Source organism: Dysidea avara, chromosome 1, assembly GCF_963678975.1.
Source record: "Dysidea avara chromosome 1, odDysAvar1.4, whole genome shotgun sequence".
NCBI lineage: Eukaryota > Metazoa > Porifera > Demospongiae > Dictyoceratida > Dysideidae > Dysidea > Dysidea avara.
The window spans coordinates 55,861,601-55,883,958 of NC_089272.1; the positions used below are offsets into that span (position 1 = coordinate 55,861,601).

General features: G+C 37.2%; 2 protein-coding genes across 2 annotated transcripts; one reads left to right on the plus strand and one right to left on the minus strand.

Moving 5' to 3' along the window:
- Positions 1 to 238: 238 nt before the first annotated feature.
- LOC136236706 (uncharacterized) lies at positions 239 to 2,366 on the minus strand. The gene is made up of 2 exons (XM_066026938.1): positions 2,229 to 2,366; positions 239 to 1,578 (listed from the first exon to the last, which is right to left on the minus strand). The coding sequence occupies exons 1-2, from the start codon at positions 2,274 to 2,276 to the stop codon at positions 541 to 543; spliced, it is 1,086 nt and encodes a 361-aa protein (XP_065883010.1). The 5' UTR covers positions 2,277 to 2,366; the 3' UTR covers positions 239 to 540.
- Positions 2,367 to 12,555: 10,189 nt separating this feature from the next.
- Positions 12,556 to 15,080, plus strand: LOC136236640 (uncharacterized). The gene is made up of 2 exons (XM_066026867.1): positions 12,556 to 13,319; positions 13,362 to 15,080. The coding sequence occupies exons 1-2, from the start codon at positions 13,241 to 13,243 to the stop codon at positions 14,900 to 14,902; spliced, it is 1,620 nt and encodes a 539-aa protein (XP_065882939.1). The 5' UTR covers positions 12,556 to 13,240; the 3' UTR covers positions 14,903 to 15,080.
- Positions 15,081 to 22,358: the final 7,278 nt, after the last annotated feature.

The window sequence follows — 22,358 nt, forward strand, 5'->3', positions numbered from 1 at the left end:
GAAAAGGTGCATAAATGGGGCTTAAGCGGATTATGATGGTGACGAGTTATCACATGGGTGCCACAGCATTGCCAGCATGAATACCTGGCATGGTTTAGAATACAGGTCACACCCACATTACAGATGACACTAACTAGCCACTTCTACAAGGAAGCTTACTCTGAATTGCTGTTTTGCAATTTAAATGTCATAGAAGTATATGGTTTTGTCAACAGTGCATGTTGACGTTTTTGTTATCACATGAAAAGTACTATGCTGTAAGCATAACACAAATAATTATAGGAATGGGTGTACATAAATATACATTTTACAAACAAATGATATTTTGTATATAAACTAAATGCATATTATAGTGAATTATGTATTGTATACTCAAGTCTTAATAATGTTGTACAAGCAGTGTTAATCAAGTAACATAGTGATTACAAACATAATGTGTGCATATAAATGCTACAAAAATTGTATTATATATACGTAGCTATTAATGCATGTCACTTGATTACTAAATTAAACTTGTGACATAAAATTTTTATCAAAAGCCTATGTAGGAGCTGCAGAAGCAACAACCCTTGAAGTTATTGCAGATTTAGGACGATTTGGAAAGATTGGAATTTCAGACTGTGGAAGTTTGGAATCTGTTATTGAATCATCAGTAGCACAGGTTAAAGTAATCGATTGTGCCGTAAGATCATGGTAATCTGTGGTTTGTGTTTCAGCAGGTACAGGCTGTAATTCAATTTCTTGTTGTATATAATCTTTTTTGCCTTCATAAATGCTGTTAACGACTGTGTACGTAAGGCAATAAAAAGCTATAACAAATGCAACAACTATTAAAACTAAACCAGCAGCGATACTAAATGCCACTTTCTGGAATATGAGTATGGACTTAGGAAATTTAATCTCAACTTTTCCATTTTTGTAAGATATGTTGTCATCTCTTGGTTTTGTTATGCAAGTTAGGGGGTGTAAATCATATGATAAAAAAGAAAATATCATTGTCAATGCAAGTAAAATTACTAACCAACAAGGAATTACAGTATTCCAGAACTTTTTGCGTGAAGTTAGGTGCTTTGGTAAGTTAATATAATTTTCGTCAGCTTGGTCAGCAACATTTTTGTTTAAAAGCTGTATAGTTTTACTTAGAGACACTAAAACCTTTTCTGATGGTTGTTTGATTTCAGATTTTTTAAGAACTTCTGTGTTTTCTCGTAGATATTTAAATACAACCATATGCCATAGCTTGGTGAGTGTTCGTTTGTCAGATCCACACCAGCCAACATTAATCAAAGTTATAACTTTCACTACACAGAAAGATATCAATGCCACAGCTAAGGCAATGAAGGTCATCCAGTACAGGAACACATAATACCTTTTCGTCATTGAACATTCTCTACAGTTCCATAATACAGCATCGTCAATCTCTGACACACCCACATCGGAAAGTGACGATGTTACTTTAAACATGTTACCACTTTGCCTATCATTAGTAGCTTCACTATTTGCAGTTGTAGATATCAGACTGATAACAGATATATAGATGTGTGTGATTATAAAAACAACCTTCAAATCAACAAGAAGATATGTGACCAGATTTTACAGAACCGATCCAAATCGCACATCAGGCAAAATCAAACTAACACCACCAGTGGATAGCTACACTATCGTACTACAAGTTTTGACCCACAGCACTACTCAAACTACACGAGGCTGGTTTTTACACACGTCTTTTCTGGGTGGTGTGGAGTGCTCAAATGGCGGTTTCAGGCCTTGTGAAGGACGTGGCTTGGCAAGAGTCAGTGGTTTACTGGTGGACAGCCTTATAATGTTGGCCAGACGTGTTCTCTGTTGATTTTGCTACATATCAGCCACTAAGGAGCCAGCACAGCCCTGTAATCTCGTGTCTGGACTCCAATCGTGGTCTGCCTCCATTTTGAGGTCTAACTTTTGCCCTCCCCGCCACCCCCCAACCTCCACCCCTTTGTGAGCACTCGTGATACTACTTCGTTCGTCCAACTGCTCAGATTTTCTATCTTATTTGGCGGGAAACTGTACAAGCAGCTACAAGTACTGGATGTGGCTTGAAAGGTAACAGATTGATGCATCTTTTGTGTAAATTTCATACGCGTGCTTGCTATCCTTGGAGAGTTATGCTGGCTTTAATTCTTTAAAACCGTTTATCTCGGAACTTCTAATGTGCGATTTGGATCGTTTTTCCAAAATCCAGTCACATATATGGTCCATGGATAATTGTTTTCTATTCTTTCATTGTCAAGCATGATTGTAGACCTTTCTTTCTATTGCTCAGCCTCTCTTGTAATGCTATGATTTTTTGCTGTATACACTTGTGTATGCTTTTATAAGTGAATTCAGTTGCAAATATAGATGCATGCATGCACATTCATAAAATATAACTGGCCTGCATGCACATTGTGTACTACTGTACAGTAGTTTTGCTTTAATGATGAAAGATGCCCGCAAAGTTGTTGAAAAGCAAGTAAAAGTTGTTGAAAGACAAGCAAAAGTGGTTAATGAGAAAAAAGATGATGCTAAAAAGAAAGCTACAGATTGGAAAAGTAAACTATCTGGTGCATTTGACAATGAAAGGATTTTTTATTCTTTGATTGTGCTTGGTGTGTTCTATGCAGGCTACTTATTTGAGAGCACCATAACAGACAACAATAGAAAAGATGAAGATAAAATAATTCTTAGTAGCGATTGCTCCTGCATGACTAGCCATCGCATATATTATTTGGTTTTGTTCATCTTTTGTTGCATTCTTTGGTGCTTTTCACTTTCTTGCCTAACACTATTCAAAATGTGTCCAGGATTTGCTTTGTGCATGGGCCATTTAAAGAACTGCTTTGTGGGATGTCTGCTACAGTGTTGCAAATTTTGGACAAGAAGTGTTGTAACTGCTGTCATACACAAAAACTAGACATTACTAATGAAGTACCTGCTAAGACAATTGTGAATGACAGTGTGGACTCAGAGTGTTTACAAATACTTGAAAAGCGTATGTGGTTCCAGTACTACAAATTACATGTTGTGGGATACTCTAAATTTGAAGATGAAGTTGAAATTACTGAAGAAATGTTTTTCAGCAACAGCAATGAGAGTAATGATATTGAACCAGCAAGAGATAATACAAATGAAATTAAGGATCAATTTACTGCTGGAGCAAATGCTCATGATAATGACACTGATGAAGTGTCAAGACAAGATGATACTCTGGCTGATAATCAAGCCCTAGAAGATGAAACTGAAATCACAAATGATGTTCACAATGATCAAACAACCTCTAGTCATAATCAAAATAGTACACAAAAGGCACAACCTAATCATAATGTCAATAAACGTTGCAATAGCTGTAGACCCTGCTGCTACAGTATGCCACGAAGTAATTGGCAACTGTTTTTTCTCATTATTCTAGGAATTGCCCAGTATTTAGCACAGCTAGCAGCTATTCCTTTGTTGATTGTTCAGATGTTTGACACATACACACTGCTTTGTATTGGTGAGAAAAAGTATTGCTCAGAGGAATCAGTGTATGATCTGCAGTTAGATAAGGCTGCAATTGCACTTGCATTCTATTTATGCCTTGGAGTATCTTTCTTGACATCTGCATTGATGAAGTGGGATCCTTGGCCTAAACAATAGCTAAACTATATCATATGAACACTGTGCATAATTATACAAGTTGCATCATGCTTTGTAAACCTTTTCATTTGTGTACACTGAGCTATAGTGTTAGTGTTTCTAAACATGCAGTTTATATTCTACCTATGCATGCACGTGTAATTCATACAAACTGCATGCAGATATTATAGTGTTTTACAGATTTTGACTCTTTGCTGTGATGGAATCGATAACAAAGCGCACATTTTGTCATGTACTGTACTGTAGTTTAGAAATTCTGTTGTGTGTGTGAATACACTGACAGAAACCACAATTAAATGGTTGCATACTTATGCTGTGATGAAAACCCATGTCAAGTATACTGTGCACACCTACCAAAGCAACCACCATCATTGAACAGCAATTGATAGGTGTACAGTAGACAAATGGGTAATTATGGTTCCACCAACATCAAGCTCTACTATATATATTATACATATATATATAGCTTAACTTTTCTGTATAAAGCTGAATATATTATTGAGTTCTTTTGCATTTGAAATTTTTATAATATAAATGGCACAGTACGCAATAAGTTTATCGCACATTGAAATCTTCGTTGCTGATAATTATGTATCAAGACCAAAATCTACAATGGGACACAAGAACAAGCGTTCTTTTTTGCCACATGAATGAATTCTAGAGTAGTCAACTATAATCACAGAAGACCATTTGTAAAGACACAAAGTTAAGCACTAGAGGTATTTGCAATTTGTGTTGTCCTGTATGTACAGTAATAGATGCAAATATTTAGCCAGAAAATAGCTACATGACAACTATTGTAGCAGCATCATCTGGGAACCTAGCAACTGCTAGACAACCCTATGTCAAGAAGCCATTGCTATACCAACAGAAGTCTCACCAGATTATTATTATTATTAAATTTAATATGCAAAACCTCCATTAAGGAGTATGATGCATATATCTTATATCTAATCAAAAACAGCCAAGCTGTAAAAAAAGGTGCGGCCCCCATAAAGGCCATGGTGAAAAAAGATGTGAAATCCAAGGTGGCGGCCAAGAAATAGCTGTGATGGTAGGTTAATGGTTACATTTTAATAACAACAGTTCAGGTGAATTTGGTGCCAAGACCAAGCGGCACAAAATTCACCTGAATTGCCGTTATTAAAATGTAACCATTAACCTACCATCACAGCCATTTCTTGGCCGCCACCTTGGATTTCACATCTTTTTTCACCATGGCCTTTATGGGGGCCGCACCTTTTTTTACAGCTTGGCTGTTTTTGATTAGATATCACTTCTTTTTGTATTTGTATACTGCAAAGCCGGCCTATGGCTGGCTTTGGGGCTTTTTTAACCCATGTGTTTTTTTCTTTACCACAGGAAGAAGAAAAGAACTTAAAGAAGAATTTTAGTACTTCAATTATTTTTGATTTTATTAGTAATTGTGCAAATTATATACATATATTTATTACATGCTCATTATTCCCCACAGGATTTTTTTTTGCAGCTGATCTCTCTACTGGGTGACTTGAAATGTAGCTGAACTATATACAGGATGGTTTCTTTGTAGCTGAACTCTCTACAGGTGATTTGTTTGCAGCTAAACTCTCTACATGGTGGTGTCTTTATAGCCGAACTCTCTACATGATGGTTTCTTTGTAGCTGAACTCTCTATAAGGTGACTTTGTCTAGCTGAACTCTCTACAGGGTGATTTTTTTGTAGCTGAACTCTCTGCAGGGTGATTTGTTTGCAGCTGAACTCTCTACATGATGGTTTCTGTTGTAGCTGAACTCTCTACAAGGTGACTTCGTCCAGCTGATCTCTCTACGGGGTGATTTGTTTCTAGCTGAACTCTCTACAGGTGAATTGTTTGCAGCTAAACTCTCTACATGGTGGTTTCTTTGTAGCTGAACTCTCTACAAGGTAACTTCTTCTCTACAGGGCGATTTGTTGTAGTTGAATTCTCTACAAGGTGGTTTGTATGAGGCTGAACTCTCTACATGGCGGTTTCTTCGTAGCTGAACTCTCTACAGAGTGATTTGTTTGCAGCTGAACTCTCTACATGATGGTTTCTTTGTAACTGAACACTCTACAAGGTGACTTTTTCTAGCTGATCTTTCTACAGGGTGAATTGTTGTAGCTGAACTATCTACAAGGTAACTTCTTCTAGCTGATCTCTATACAGGGTGATTTGTTTGTAGTTGAATTCTGTACAGGTGGTTTCTTTGTAGCTGAACTCTGTACATGATGGTTTCTTTGTAGCTAAGCTCTTTACAAGGTGACTTCTTCTAGCTAAACTCTCTACGGGGTAATTTCTTTGTAGCTGAACTCTTTATATGATGGTTTCTTTGTAAATGAACTCTCTACAAGGTAACTTCTTCTAGCTGATCTTTCTACTGGGTGATTTGTTTGCAGCTGAACTCTCTACGTGGTGGTTTCTTTGTTGCTGAACTCTCTACAAGGTGAATTCTTCTACCTGATCTCTCTACAGGGTGATTTGTTTGTAACTGAACTCTGTACAAGTGCGTTTTTGTGGGTGATCTCACTGCAGGTTGATTTGTTTGTAGCTGAACTCACTAAAGGGTGATTTTGCTTGTAGCTGAACTCCTTGCATTGTATCTAGTTTCTAGCTGATCTCTCTACAGGATGATTTGTTTGTAGCTGATCTCTCTACAAGTTGATTTGTGTGTAGCTGATCTCTCTGCAGGTTGATTAATTTGCAGCCGATCTCTCTACAAGGTAATTTGTTTGTAGCTGAACTGTCTATAAAGTGATTTATTTGTAGCTGATCTCTCTGCAGGTTGATTTGTTTTAGCTGAACTCTCTACAGGGTGATTTACTTGTAGCTTAACTCCTTACATTGTGACTAGTTTCTAGCTGATCTCTCTACAGGGTGATTTGTTTGTAGCTGATCTCTCTACAAGTTGATTTGTGTGTAGCTGATCTTTCTACTGGTTGATTTGTTTGTAGCCGATCTCTCTACAGGGTAATTTGTTTGTAGCTGAACTCTGTACAAGGTGCTTTTTTGTAGGTGATCTCACTGCAGGTTGATTTGTTTGTAGCTGAACTCACTAAAGGGTGATTTGCTTGTAGCTGAACTCCTTACATTATGTCCAGTTTCTAGCTGATCTCTCTACAGAGTGATTTGTTTGTAGCTGAACTCTCTATAAGGTGATTTATTTGTAGCTGAACTCCTTACATTGTGTGTAGTTTCTAGCTGATCTCTCTACAGGTGATTTGTTTGTAATTGATCTCTCTACAAGTTGATTTGTGTGTAGCTGATCTCTCTGCAGGTTGATTTGTTTGTAGCCGATCTCTCTATAGGGTAATTTGTTTGTAGCTGAACTCTCTATAAGGTGATTTGTTTGTAGTTGATCTCTCTGCAGGTTGATTTGTTTTAGCTGAACTCTCTACAGGCTGATTTGTTTGTAGCCGATCTCTCTACAGGGTAATTTGTTTGTAGCTGAACTCTCTACAAGTTGATTTGTGTGTAGCTGATCTCTCTGCAGGTTGATTTGTTTGTAGCCGATCTCTCTACAGGGCAATTTGTTTGTAGCTGATCTCTCTACAGGGTGATTTTTTTGTAGCTGACCTCTCTTCAGGGTGATTTGTTTCTAGCTGATCTCTCTACAGGGTGATTTTTTGTAGCTGACCTCTCTTCAGGGTGATTTGTTTCTAGCTGATTGCTCTACAGGTTGATTTGTTTGTAGATGAACTCTCTACAGGGTAATTTGCTTGTAGCTGAACTCCTTACTTTGTGTCTAGTTTGTAGCTGATCTCTCTACAGGGTGATTTGTTTGTAGCTGAACTCCTTACATTGTGTGTAGTTTCTAGCTGATCTCTCTACAGGGTGATTTGTTTGTAGCTGATCTCTCTACAAGTTGATTTGTGTGTATATAACTGATCTCTCTGCAGGTTGATTTGTTTGTAGCCGAACTCTCTACAGGTAATCTGTTTGTAGCTGAACTCTCTATAAGGTGATTTGTTTGTAGCTGATCTCTCTGCAGGTTGATTTGTTTTAGCTGAACTCTCTACAGGGTGATTGCTTGTAGCTGAACTCCTTACATTGTGTCTAGTTTCTAGCTGATGTCTCTACAGGGTGATTTTTTGTAGCTGAACTCTCTTCAGGGTGATTTGTTTCTAGCTGATCTCTCTACAGGTAGATTTGTGTTGATTTGTTCATTGCTGATCGCTCAAGAGGTAATTGATTTGTTGCATTTGAACACCCTGCAAAGTGTTTTGTTTGTAGCTGATCACTCTAAAGGGTAATTTGTTTGTAGCAGAACTCTCTCCACAGTGACTTGTGTGTAGCTGAATTCTGTGTAACTGAATTCTCTAGAGAGTGACTTAATTGTAGCTGAATTCTCTACACAGTGCATGACTTGTTTATAGCTGAACTTTCTTCAGTGTGACTTGTATTGTTCTGAATCTCTATAGTGGTATATTTGCTTAACTCAACACATGGTGACTGTCTTCTTGCTGAACTGTCTATAAGATTAACTGTTTGCAGCTGAACTCCCTACAGAATAACTTGTGATGTAATAAAATTCTATAATGGAGTAAATAAATTAGCCGAATGCTCTATTAGGGTGACTGTTCTATTAGAGTATCTCGATCTCGCATTTGCTACACGGAGTTGGCTTTCGAATCATAACTCAGTGGTTTGTAATCCGATTCTTCTGTACTACTGCAAGGACTTTCTATGAAGATTATTCCAGCTATACACCGATTTTCAGCTCATTGCTCTAAGCGGTTTGCCTAGTAGGCGTGAAAACTAATACTTTTTTATTCATAAAAATCGATCGCGTAATTGTGACACAGGTTGGGTTTTGTGTCATATCTCCGTGGTATTTATCTCGATTCCTTTCAAACCACCAAAAGGCACTCCTACGATGGTTACTCCATCTACATAGCAATTTTCAACTCATTCCATGAAGCGGTTTACCCTGTAGGCGTGACAACAAATCGATCTTGTTTTACGCGAATAATCGGTCATAACTTCTGAACCATTCATCGGATTTGTACCAAATTTGATGCTAGGATTCGCCTTTGGACTCCCTTTCTGTGTGCCAAAGTTCAAGGCGATCGGAGTACGCGTTTGCTTGTTACAGCAATTTTTGCAAGTGTGCGAAAAGACGAAGAAGAAGAAAAAAAAACGAAGAAAAAAACACGAAACTTTGGCAGCTCGTATCTCGGAAATGGCTGGAGCGATTTCCTTCAAATTTGGTATGTAGACTCCCTTGGCTGGCGGGCAACTGTGTAGCAAATTTGGTTCCAATCAGATAAGTGGTCACCGAGATACAAAGGTGTGAAAATGACGTTTTCGTTCTTCCTGTCAGTATACTCACGGTGTGGCGCGCCGGCTTCTTGGGCCGCACGACACACTACCGTGTGTCTTGATCTTACAAAATTATTCAAGAGTTTCTGATCAAGTTCATCACAGTACTTGCTTGAGACACTGCATCGCTAAAATCTGTTCTGTAGCTACAGATGTATTTTGATCTTGATATTATATGGCTTGATATGATGGAGTTGGTCTAAATTAGGAAGCTTCTCTTAGAACTATTTTACCATTCTTAATCCGATACAATTTATCCTGCTTGTTGAGCTCACTTAGCCTGGCACGTAGTTGTTTGTTCCGTATTTGCTCTTGTGGGGTTAAGTCAGGTGTTATAAATACTTTAGTGACATGAGTCGGGTGCTCCTTCTTACGCAAGTTCAACCTGTTGTCGAGAATTTTAAACTTTTCCTCTCTTGTTGACAAAGTAACTTTCGTGAGTCTGGGCCTTCCAGTCTGTTTACCAATCCGTGTTACATTACTGATGTCACCTCATACATGAACTCAGTGCACACATCACTTTAGGTCATTTTACTATTCACTATTGTGTTGCTTAGTAACTTATTCTGCATAAATATGTTACCCTTGTGCTTTTATCAGTTGTGCTCAAGTCAAACTTAAGTGGTTCAGTGTCCAATCAACGAACACACTCCTTCAACAGTGAGCAACCGCTCACCCATATGGCTCCTTACCACATTTGGTGACCCTGATGGTGAACGGCCAACATCATCTGCTACATCAAAGTGGATCAGCTACCCCTAATGAAGGACTGGCTATACTGCTGACATTTCAATTGGTGACAACCAAGGACACACCTCAACTATGCTTGACTCACTGAGCTTCTCATCCGACTCACTGAGCGCTTGCCTCTCACCTCACATGCGACTACAGTGCCCATGTGGCTCCTTGCCACAAGTTACTGTATCATGTGTTGAAATCTCTGTGAACCAAACATACAAATTCCACAAGACCTAAACTCAAATACATGCAATACCAAATGGTGGTGGAGGATTAATTCCATGTAAAACCATAAGGTGGGGAATTATCAAAACCCCTGCATGTAAAACCAAATGGTGGAGAATTATAATATACAAAACACCTGTAATTCCATGTAAAATCAATAAGCGAAGAATTATTGTCAAAACATGTACAGTTATGCATTCCATGTAAAACCAAATGGTGGAGAATCACCAAAACATATGCAATTCCATGTAAAGCCAAAAGATAGAGAATTATCACATGGTGGAGAATTATCAAAACATATGCAATTCCATGTAAAACCAAAAGGTAGAGAATTATCAATAATTCCATGTAAAACCACATTGTGGAGAATTATCAACAATTCCATGTAAAACCACGTGGTGGAAAACTATCAAAACATTTGCAATTCCATGTAAAACCAAAAGGTAGAGAATTATCAATAATTCCATGTAGAACCACATTGTGGAGAATTATCAACAATTCCATGTAAAACCACGTGGTGGAAAACTATCAAAACATTTGCAATTCCATGTAAAACCAAAATGTGGAGAATTATAAACAATTCCATGTAAAACCACATGGTGGAGAATTATCAACAATTCCATGTAAAACCACGTGGTGGAAAACTATCAAAACATTTGCAATTCCATGTAAAACCAAAATGTGGAGAATTATAAACAATTCCATGTAAAACCACATGGTGGAGAACTATTAAAACATATGCAATTCCATGTAAAACCAAAAGGTAGAGAATTATTAATAATTCCATGTAAAACCACATGGTGGAGAATTATCAACAATTCCATGTAAAACCACATGGTGGAGAATCAAAACATATGCAATTCCATGTAAAACCAAAAGGTAGAGAATTATCAACAATTCCATGTAAAACCACATGGTGGAGAACTATTAAAACATTTGCAATTCCATGTAAAACCAAAACGTGGAGAATTATAAACAGTTCCATGTAAAACCATATGGTGGAGAATTATCAAAACATATGCAATTCCATGTAAAACCAAAAGGTACAGAATTATCTACAATTCCATGTAAAATCACATGGTGGAGAATTATCAAAACATATGCAATTCCATGTAAAACCAAAAGGTATCAAAATATATGCAATTCCATGTAGCTAGCCACAATCAATCATCAATATAATTCCATGTAAAACTAAAAGGCAGAGAATTATCATATTAGTGATAACAATAACACACACACAATTCAATGTAAAGCCAAAAGAACTATTGTGACATACGTATGTGTTTCATGTAAAACTACAGTATAAGATGGAATTCTGCACTTGTATAGTGTTTTCAAATCACTAATAAAATGGTTCATCAGTAAAAGCACTTTGGAAACAATCGCCGCAAAGAATGGTGACTAGTAAACAGTGTTGAGTAGCTATGTATAATAATATACTAGTTTGTTCACATTCACCTGAGTCCCCATGCACATCCCACTAAAATTAATAAAGATGTGTTCACTCCCAATTGTCTTGTATTGGAATAGCCATGCTTGATTTTATGCTGAAAACATGTTGTGTGTCCGAATCATCCATACTAAATGAAAGCCTCATAACTCAGCTTAAAGTGCTTTTAGATAAATAGTTCCAGTGCTTAAAGAGTTTCAGAGTGCTAGTAAATGTTTGGGTAGCTGTCCCATGTAACTAGAATTATTAATAAGGAGCAAGGGAACACATCATGTTAGTAAACTGATTGACAATAATACTATTGCTATGTACTTATAGGATTATGATTATAACAGACCGAGTTAACTCTGTTTTAACTCTATGTACCCGTAAGCGCAATACTCTCTACAAATTTAAATGTAAAGCTTATATAGGTGGTAATTTACACATGCATATAATAATATTATAGCTACATATGTACCTGTACACATGCATGCAATGGTCAACAAATGTACCATAATAATGTATTATTATTATGCTAAAATGTTTCATCAGTTGTAGTAAATAACTGATGAAGTGTATTGCATGTAACTACTCGAGAGTTCTAATTTACTTGTATATAGGTTCAATTATACATAGCTAGCTACTGTACATCAGTACATGTAAACTGATAGCAAGTGATATACATATTAAACGTAGACAGCACAGTTCTGTAATTAGCTACTGATTTGTTTGTAATTCTTTTTCAAAGATTCCTTCAAGTTATCAATAGTAAACAATGTGCAATGGTAAAAAATGAAGCAGTTTATTAAAAAAAGAAAGAATAATCCAATCAGTATTCCACCTGCAATCTTTTGGCTTAGTGACAAATTATCAGAAAAACGAAGCTCAACTGCCTCCTTTACTTCATCGTACCCTATAAAGTCATCTGATTGTTCAAAAACACATGACAGAACGTGTAAATCATAAAACAGCAGTGATAGTCCCATTCCTATTACCAAAAATATAATAGATAAAAAGAGCAACATTCTCCTAGGGAAGCAGCAACTAGGAAGACAATCACATTTATCAAGGTTGTAATTTGTGTCTTTCAACATTGTTTCAATATCTTCACTTTGAAATTTTGTTTTTTCCTCTAAAAACTGTAGTAATCCTATTCTCTTTAAGTAGTAATCATCATGTTTAGCACCAAATATAATGGTCAACTTTACAATGAAGAAGACTAACAACGTTATAAAGAAAGCAACAAGAAGCAGTATATAAAGTCCTTTGTAGTAAATTTTGGTTTCTGAAAGTTTTCTACAGTTCCACAACACAGCATCATCAATGGAAGATACAATAACGTTTAGGTGTCCTGAAGTAATATTGTATCTGTTTGAGCACTCTGTATCTGTTGTAGCCTCAGCAGTGGCAGTTGTTGATATCAAGTTAACAGCTGTCACATAAACATATAGGATGATAAATACCACCCTAAGATCAATTAGAAAATAGATAGTCCATTTAGATGCTTTTTCAACTGTTTCATTTTCAAATTCTGGGGTATTATCATCCATAGAGCCCACCTGGTAGTGACAAGTGTGTCTGATTGAAACAAGATAATCTGTTAATAGCTGCTCAAATTTATCAGGACCTAAAGCATGGCTACTGTACATGTATATGTGTTGCATTTATATTCTGGTCTAATAGCTACTGCATGCATACATGCAAGCATATTCTTTGGGTGTTCATGCAAGCATGCAGTACACTGTAAATTAATTTCACATAAGCTAGTAAAGAGCCAATTGTTAGAAACTGGCTACCTAAAGTTGCTTTGTGCCTATATTTTACTGAGTGTTAATCATATCTGCTAGATCATATCTGTTTAAGCATCATGGCAACTCTAAATGACAGTGCTTTACAAATTCAAGATGATGACAGTTGGCAGCCACCGGTCAAATCAGAAGACCAAGGTGATCACGATGGGCAACAACCTGTCAAATCAGAAGATCAAGATGATCACAATGGGCAACTACCTGTCAAATCAGAAGGTCAAGATGATCACAATGGGCAACTACTTGTCAAATCAGAAGATCAAGATGATCACAATGGGAATCCACTTGTAGTATCAGAGAAACAACCAAGAAGTGATGATAACCATGCAACTGGTGAATATAGAGAAGAAATTTTTGATATAGCGAGTAGTGCAGCTGCCCAACAATGGAAAAAAGCACTTTCAGGAGCCCTTGATGAAAGCCGATTATTTTGTGGCTTGATTGTGCTTGGCATATTTTATATTGTCTACATCAATGTTAATGCTTATCATAAAGGTGACACAAAGGATGAAGGTGATATCATTCACAACTGTACCTGTAAGCCTAGTCATCAAAAATTTTATATAGTATGGTCAGCAATTTGCTGGGCTATATGGCTAATTTGCCATTGTGTTCTTGCCATTCCTGAGTTCAAAAAATATTTTTGTATAAAAACTATGCAGAAAGAAAAAATCAATGATAGATTACCATGTTGGAGTATTCCACTGTTAAGGTGCTGCAGTAAATCAGAAAATAGTGATCAAGTACCAGAATCTGAAAATTGTTCATCCTCTGATAGAAATCAGCCACCTGGAGATGAAGGAAATACAAAATATATTGTAGAACAAAATATCACACAGGACAAAGATAAAAAGCAAAAATCGTATGAATCATTGGATGAAATTGCATGCTGCTGCTGTTCACTTGGTTGTATGCAGATTGAAAGGCATAAAGAAACAGAAGACAAAACCTACTGCTGTAGATTACAATGTTCTTTTAGCACATGCTGTTGTTGTTATCATCATTGCTTTGAAAAGTGGTGCTTAGGTAAACTTGAGAATACGAAGGAAGATATTAAAGGGTGCTGTTCCTGTTTCAAAAACTGCTGTCCCAAAATTTCCCATTCATTTACAAAACTTAAACAAACAATGTTTGAGCATACAAATAATCAACGATATGAATATTATCTTTGGACAAAATATTATGAATTATACATTGTAGGCACTGCCAAAGAAGATGAGAAAATTACAGTGAAGTCAATAGATGACTACATTAAAAACTCAAGTGTAAGAGATGCAACTGATGGAGATAGCAATAAAGAAAAGAAATCCAGAGAAGAGAAATACATTAATGCATTGTCTGATAGCATACAAAGTGTTTTTCACTACATCTGTCAGGTTTTCATTCACTTATTTCTGTTCATTATTCAGTTTTTTGCACAGTCTGCAGTGATCCCTTTGTTTACGCTTCAAATATTTGACACTTATGCATTCTTATGTTTCGCTGCTGATAATTCTTGCACAAGAAGTGATGAATATACACTCCATTTTCACCAAACTGTTATTACATTTTCTTTCTACTGTAGCCTAATGGCATCATTTTTGGCATCAACTATGCTACGCTGGATTCCCTGGCCATTTCTAAAACCAACTACTTCAAAACTAGACCTTGAGAAAGGTGCAGTAAATAAATCTGAGACTATAGTACACTTGAGCACTAAGAACAGTGCAGAAATGTGGTAATAAATCAACTGTATGTTACATGATAATATACGTGTTGTATTTTAACAATAATATCTATTATGCACATGAACTCACACTCTTAACTGTATACTTATTAACACACATAAGTAATAGAAGTGCACAAGCAAAATGTTCTAGTGTTTAATAATTGTCTTTATAGTATACAAGGATAAAAGGCTTGGTGTTGACATATTTAGCTAGACCTCATAGCACATGAATATAAGTATAAACATTGTGTATTATAGAAAATGGCAGAAAATACTCAAAGCAGACACAAACTTATGCATTAGTCAGTAATATATATAGTTTACAATTTGCAGCGCAAACATTAATTTTGTTGGACAATTATGTAATACTATGTATTAATCTATGTTGTAACATAGCACTGTTAGTCAATACACAATGTATCATCACCGATTGAAAACCATGAAAATGGAAATGCATGGCAAATATCTTGTATATGTACATGTATATGCTAGAGTAAACTTTTGCTTAGTGGCCATCACTTGAAGACTACCTTGCTACATAGACCACCCTGTATAAAGACCACATTGTAATTATGTCCCAAACTTAGGCCTTGCTTTGTAATTGATTTCACCTCTCATCTTCTAATATCAGTCATACACTATTGTAAAGTACAGCTTAGTCATGAAAATAAGATTAATCGATGCATTTTAGAGTATAATGACAATAACCATCAGGATCTACCAACAGGAAATGTTGTATAGCCCTACTTGCTTCAGTTGGTTGTACATATAAACCTTAGCTATATGTAGGTATAGGTATAGATTACTAAAGCAGCCAAGCTGTAAAAAAGAGTGCAGCCCCCAAAAAGGCTACAGTGATTTTGGCACCAAATTCATTTGAATTGTTGTTATTAAATTTTTTACCATTAACCTATACCATCACAGCCATTTATTGGCAGCCACCTTGGATTTCATGTCTTTTTTCACCATAGCCTTTTTGTGGGCCGCACTTTTTTTTATAGCTTGGCTGTTTTGGATTAGATATCACTTCTTTTCGTATTTTTATAGGTCGGCTTTAGGTCTTTATTAACATATTCTCTTTTTTTCTTTGCCAGTGCACAGGAAGAAAACAAGACTTAAAGCAGCTCTTTAATACTTTAACTATTTTTGATTTTAGCAGTACAAATACAAATTACATAATATATATGTACACATATCAAGACACACGGTAGTGTGTCGTGCGGCCCAAGAAGCCGGCGTGCCACCCGTGAGTATATTAACAGGAAGAAAGAAAACGCAATTTTCACACCTATGTAGCTCTGTGATCCCTTATCCGATTGGAACCAAATGTACTAGAGAGGTGCCGGCCAGTAAGGGGAGTCTACACACCAAATTTGAAGAAAATCGCTCCAGCCATTTCCGAGATACGAGCGAACAAAATTTCGTTTTAATTTCTTCGTTTTTTTCTTCTTCTACTTCTTCATTTCGCACATTCGCAAAATCCGCCATAAAACACGAATGCGTGCTCGGATCGGGGTGAAATTTGGCACACTTAAAGGGCTCATTAAGGCGGATCTGTGTACCAACTTTGGTAGGAATCCGATGAACATTTACGGAGTTATGACCGATTATTTGCGTAAATAAGGTCGAAGGTCTGTCACGCCTACAGGGTAAACTCCTTTGAGGAATCAGTTGAAAATTGATATGTAGATGGAGCAACCATCGTAGGAGTGCCTATTTGTGGTTTGAAAGGAATCGGAATAAAGACCACGGAGATATGGCACAAAATCCGACCTATGTCAAAATTACGCAATCGATTTTTATGAATAAAAAACTATTAGTTTTCGTATCTACCAGGCAAACCGTTTACAGCAATGAGCTGAAAATCAGTATGTAGCTGGAATAATCATCATAGAAAGTCCTTCCAGTAGTACAGAAGAATCGGATTACAAACCACTGAGTTATGATTCGAAAGGCAACTACGTGTAGCAAATGTGAGATCGAGATACTCTAATAGAACAGTCACCCTAACAAAGCATTCAGCTGCATTTATAATTTACTCAATTATATTACATTGCAAATTATTCTGTAGGGAATTCAGTTACAAACAAGTCACCCTGTAGTCAGATCAGCCAGAAGAAGGTACCTAATAGAGAGTTCAGCTACAAAGAAACCATCATGTAGAGAGTTCAGCTCAAACAAATTGCCCTGTAGAGAGATCAGCTAGAAGAAGTTACCTTGTAGAGAGTTCAATTACAAAGAAACAATCATGCAAAGTGTTCAGCTACAAACAAATCACCCAGTAGAAAGTTCCGCTATGAACAGATCACACTGTAGAGAGTTCAGTTAGAAGCAAGTCATGTTGTAGAGAGATCAGCTAGAAGAAGTAACCTTGTAGAGAGTTCAGCTACAAAGAAACCACCATGTAAGAGAGTTCAGCTGCAAACAAATCACCTGTAGAGAGTTCAGCAGGAACAAGTCACCCTGTACAGAGATCAGCTAGAAACAAGTCACCCTGTAGAGAATTCAGCTACAAACAAATAACCCTGTAGAAAGATCAGGTAGAAGAAGTTACCTTGTAGAGAGTTCAGCTGCAAACAAATCCCCTGTAGAGAGTTCAGCTAGAAACAAGTCACCCTGTAGAGAGATCAGCTAGAAACAAGTCACCCTGCAGAGAGTTCAGCTAGAAGAAGTCGCATTGTAGAGAGTTCAGCTACAAAGAAACTACCATGTACAGAGTTCAGCTGCAAACAAATCACCCTGTAGAGAACTCAGCTACAAACAAATCGCCCTGTAGAAAGATCAGCTAGAAGAAGTTACCTTGTAGGGAGTTCAGCTACAAACAGATCACCCTGTAGAGAGTTCAGCTACAAACAAATCACACTGTAGAGAGTTCAGTTTCAAAGAAACCACAATGTAGAGAGTTCAGCTGCAAACAAATCAATCACTCTGTAGAGAGTTCAGCTAGAAGAAGTCACCTTGTAGAGAGTTCAGCTGCAAATAAATCCCCCTGTAGAGAATTCAGCTACAAACAAATCACCCTGTAGAAAGATCAGCTAGAAGAAATTACCTTGTAGAGAGTTCAGCTACAAAGAAACCACCATGTAGAGAGATCAGCTGCAAACAAATCACCTGTAGAGAGTTCAGTCAGCTAGAAACAAGTCACCCTGTAGAGAGATCAGCTAGAAACAAGTCACCCTGTAGAGAGTTCAGCTAGAAGAAGTCACATTGTAGAGAGTTCAGTTACAATGAAACTCCCATGTAGAGAGTTCAGCTGCAAACAAATCACCCTGTAGAGAACTCAGCTACAAACAAATATGCCCTGTAAAAAGATCAGCTAGAAGAAGTTAACTTGTAGAGAGTTCAGCTACAACAAAACCATCATGTAGAGAGTTCAGCTACAAACAAATCACCTGTAGAGAGTTCAGCTAGAAACAAGTCACCCTGTAGAGAGATCAGCTAGAAAACAAGTCACCTTGTAGAGAGTTCAGCTAGAAGAAGTCACATTGTAGAGAATTCAGCTACAATGAAACTCCCATGTAGAGAGTTCAGCTGCAAACAAATCACCTGTAGAGAGTTCAGCTAGAAACAAGTCACCCTGTAGAGAGATCAGCTAGAAACAAGTCACCCTGTAGAGAGTTCAGCTAGAAGAAGTCACATTATAGAGAGTTCAGCTACAATGAAACTCCCATGTAGAGAGTTCAGCTGCAAACAAATCACCCTGTAGAGAACTCAGCTACAAACAAATATGCCCTGTAAAAAGATCAGCTAGAAGAAGTTACCTTGTAGAGAGTTCAGCTACAACGAAACCACCATGTAGAGAGTTCAGCTACAAACAAATAACCTGTAGAGAGTTCAGCTAGAAACAAGTCACCCTGTAGAGAGATCAGCTAGAAACAAGTCACCTTGTAGAGAGTTCAGCTAGAAGAAGTCACATTGTAGAGAGTTCAGCTACAAAGAAACTACCATGTAGAGAGTTCAGCTGCAAACAAATCACCCTGTAGAAAGTTCAGCTATGAACAGATCACTCTGTAGAGAGATCAGCTAGAAACAAGTCACCCTGTAGAGAGTTCAGCTAGAAGAAATTACCTTGTAGAGAGTTCAGTTACAAAGAAACCACCATGTAGACAGTTCAGCTGCAAACAAATCACCCAGTAGAAAGTTCAGCTATGAACAGATCACCCTGTTGAGAGTTCAGTTAGAAACAAGTCATCCTGTAGAGAGATCACCTAGGAGTATCACCTTGTAGAGAGTTCAGCTACAAACAAATAACCTGTAGAGAGTTCAGCTAGAAACAAGTCACCCTGTAGAGAGATTAGCTAGCTAGAAACAAGTCACCTTGTATATAGAGAGTTCAGCTAGAAGAAGTCACATTGTAGAGAGTTCAGCTACAAAGAACTACCATGTAGAGAGTTCAGCTGCAAACAAATCACCCTGTAGAGAGATCAGCTAGAAACAAGTCACCCTGTAGAGAGTTCAGCTAGAAGAAATTACCTTGTAGAGAGTTCAGCTACAAAGAAACCACCATGTAGAGAGTTCAGCTGCAAACAAATCACCCAGTAGATAGTTCAGCTATGAACAGATCACCCTGTTGAGAGTTCAGTTAGAAACAATTAAGTCATCTTGTAAAGAGATCACCTAGAAGTATCACCTTGTAGAGAGTTCAGCTACAAACAAATCACCTGTAGAGAGTTCAGCTACAAACAAATCACGCTGTAGAGAGATCAGCTAGAAGAAGTCACCTTGTAGAGAGTTCATCTATAAAGAAACCACCATGTAGAGAATTCAGCTGCAAACAAACACCCTGTAGAGAACTCAGCTACAAATAAATCGCCCTGTAGAAAGATCAGCTAGAAGAAGTTACCTTGTAGGGATTTCAGCTACAAACAAATCACCCTGTAGAGAGTTCAGCTACAAAGAAATCATCATGTAGAGAGTTCAGCTGCAAACAGATCATCCTGTAGAGAGTTCAGCTTTGAAAAGATCACCCTGTAGAGAGTTCAGCTAGAAGAAGTCACATTGTAGAGAGTTCAGCTACAAAGCAACCACCATGTAGAGAGTTCAGCTGCAAACACATCACCCTGTAGAGAATTCAGCTACAAACAAATCGCCCTGTAGAGAGACCAGCTAGAAACAAGTCACCCTGTAGACAGATCAGCTAGAAGAAGTTACCTTGTAGAGAGTTCAGCTGCAAACAAATCACCCGGTGGAGAATTCAACTACAAACAGATAACCCTGTAGAGAGTTCAGCTAGAGTCAAGTCACCCGTTAGAGAGAATCCTGTAAAGAGTTCATCTACGTACAAGCAGATCACCCTGTAGAGTGTTCAGCTACATTTCAAGTCACCCAGTTGAGAGATCAGCTGCAAATTATCCTGTGGGGATTAATTGACATGTAATAAATATATGCCCTCTTTTTATATTATGAACTCTTGATATATGCATTATATATATAATTTGTACATTAATTTTAGTGATAAAATCAGAATGAGTTAAAGTATTTATAAAATCTGCTTCATCTTTTTCTTTTCCTGTGGTAAAGAAAAATATATAGGTTAAAAAGCCCCAAAGCTGGCCATAGGCCGGCTTTGGGGTATACAAATACAAAAAGAAGTGAAATCTAATCAAAAACAGCCAAGCTGTAAAAAAAGGAGTGCGGCCCTTGAAAAGGCTATGGTGAAAAAAGATGTGAAATCCAAGGTGGCGGCCAAGAAATGGCTGTGATGGTAGGTTAATGGTAAAAATTTTAATAACGACAATTCAGGTGAATTTTGTGCCAATTGACCAAGCTACACCAAATTCACCTGAATTGTCGTTATTAAAATTTTTACCATTAACCTACCATCACAGCCATTTCTTGGCCGCCACCTTGGATTTCACATCTTTTTTCACCATAGCCTTTTCAAGGGCCGCACTCCTTTTTTTACAGCTTGGCTGTTTTTGATTAGATATTTATTACATGCCAATTATTCCATACAGGATAACTTGTTGCTGCTGATCTCTCTACTGGGTGACTTGAAACGTAGCTGCACTCTCTACAGTGTGATTTGATTGTAGCTAAACTCTCTACTAGCTGATACTCTGCATGCAGGGTAAATCATTCCTAGCTTATAATCTCTCTACAGGGTGACTTGTGTCTAGCTGATCTATCTACAAGGTAATTTGTTTGTAGCTGAATTACAGGGTGACTTGTTATAGCTGACCTCTCTGTAGGGTGTATTTTTTTCTAGCTGAATTCTCTACAGGGTGATTTGTTTAGGTGATCTCTCTACAGGGTGACTTGTTTCTAGGTGCATGAGCTCTTATACAGGGTGACTTATAATTGCTTGCAGCTGAACTCTGTACAAGGTGATTTGTTTGTGGCTTTTCTCCCTACGGGATGACTTGTAATGGTCTGAATCGCTAGAGCAATTTATTTGTAGCTGTATGGTGACTGCTATATTAGAGTAGACATTAATTTCCAACCTACCGATTTTTCACATAATAAATTTGCTAATCAAATTACACTCCTTCAACAAGTGTTTCATGAGCTGCTGTTCTAGTATGTACTGTTAGCCAATGCTTCGTACTTTACTTTACCAAACTAAATTTCATTCAGTATTGAAATATGTAAAATTAAAGTTTTAGAAATAATCCCCCAATGGGAGCCCATACAAAATTCTGTATGACGTAATGTATGAAATTTTACGGTATCACTGTGAGTTTCTGTGAACTGTAAGGCTGAAAGAAGTGATCCTAGGCAAAGTATAGATACGCTGATTCTGAATTTGGCATTGGTTTTTTTGATAAAAAGATGTTTTGTGCGAGTGGTCAATGATGAAAATTTGTCTTGTAGTGGCTACGAGAGTGGCTAAACACCATCTAGCTAGGACACTTCAGAATTCTGCATTAATTATAGCCATCCTGGCATTCAAGACATCTGTCCACATCAATCTAAGTGTAGTTTGAAAGTGAGCAGTCTTTTGTGTTGTGAGGAATTGCTTTATAGCATGCAAGATGAAGCATAACATTTGAAAAAGCACTGAGTGTTTGGCAAGTCAGTGATACCAACCTTGTATAAGGATTCACAACTACCTGTTGTGATATTCTACCTGTGTGATATGCCCACTACTATTACTGTCCATTTTGTTGCAGCTGCATGACTGTAATTCTAGTCAGAGACAGTTTATTGTTTCTCTTTATTATGCAATGATGTCATTATATTATATAATAATTACTACCTCTGTACGTTCAGTATGGCAAATAAAGTGAAGTAGTATCAAAAAATTGTTGTCTTACAATAATATTACTCCTTCCTCTCAGTTGAATTTTATTACCAAGAAAATGCAAAGAGTGGGTGGACTCAGCCAACCTTACTTAATTTACTGTATTTTATAGTTAGATTTTTTGTAAGTGCACCTTCCTTGCCATGCCCATGCAAGTTCCTTTTGTGGTCCTGTTTGGTCGCATGTGTCCGAGGATTAACTAGCCTTATTTATTTATTTGTGGTTG

Excerpts from the sequence above, each read along its gene's own strand:
- LOC136236706 (XM_066026938.1), bottom strand. The coding sequence starts at position 2,276 with ATGCTTGACAATGAAAGAATAGAAAACAATTATCCATGGACCATATAT. Across the intron at positions 1,579-2,228 it reads ATTATCCATGGACCATATAT|CTTCTTGTTGATTTGAAGGT; the intron begins GTGACTGGATTT and ends CTGGTCACATAT.
- LOC136236640 (XM_066026867.1), top strand. The coding sequence starts at position 13,241 with ATGGCAACTCTAAATGACAGTGCTTTACAAATTCAAGATGATGACAGT. Across the intron at positions 13,320-13,361 it reads GGTCAAATCAGAAGACCAAG|ATGATCACAATGGGCAACTA; the intron begins GTGATCACGATG and ends CAGAAGATCAAG.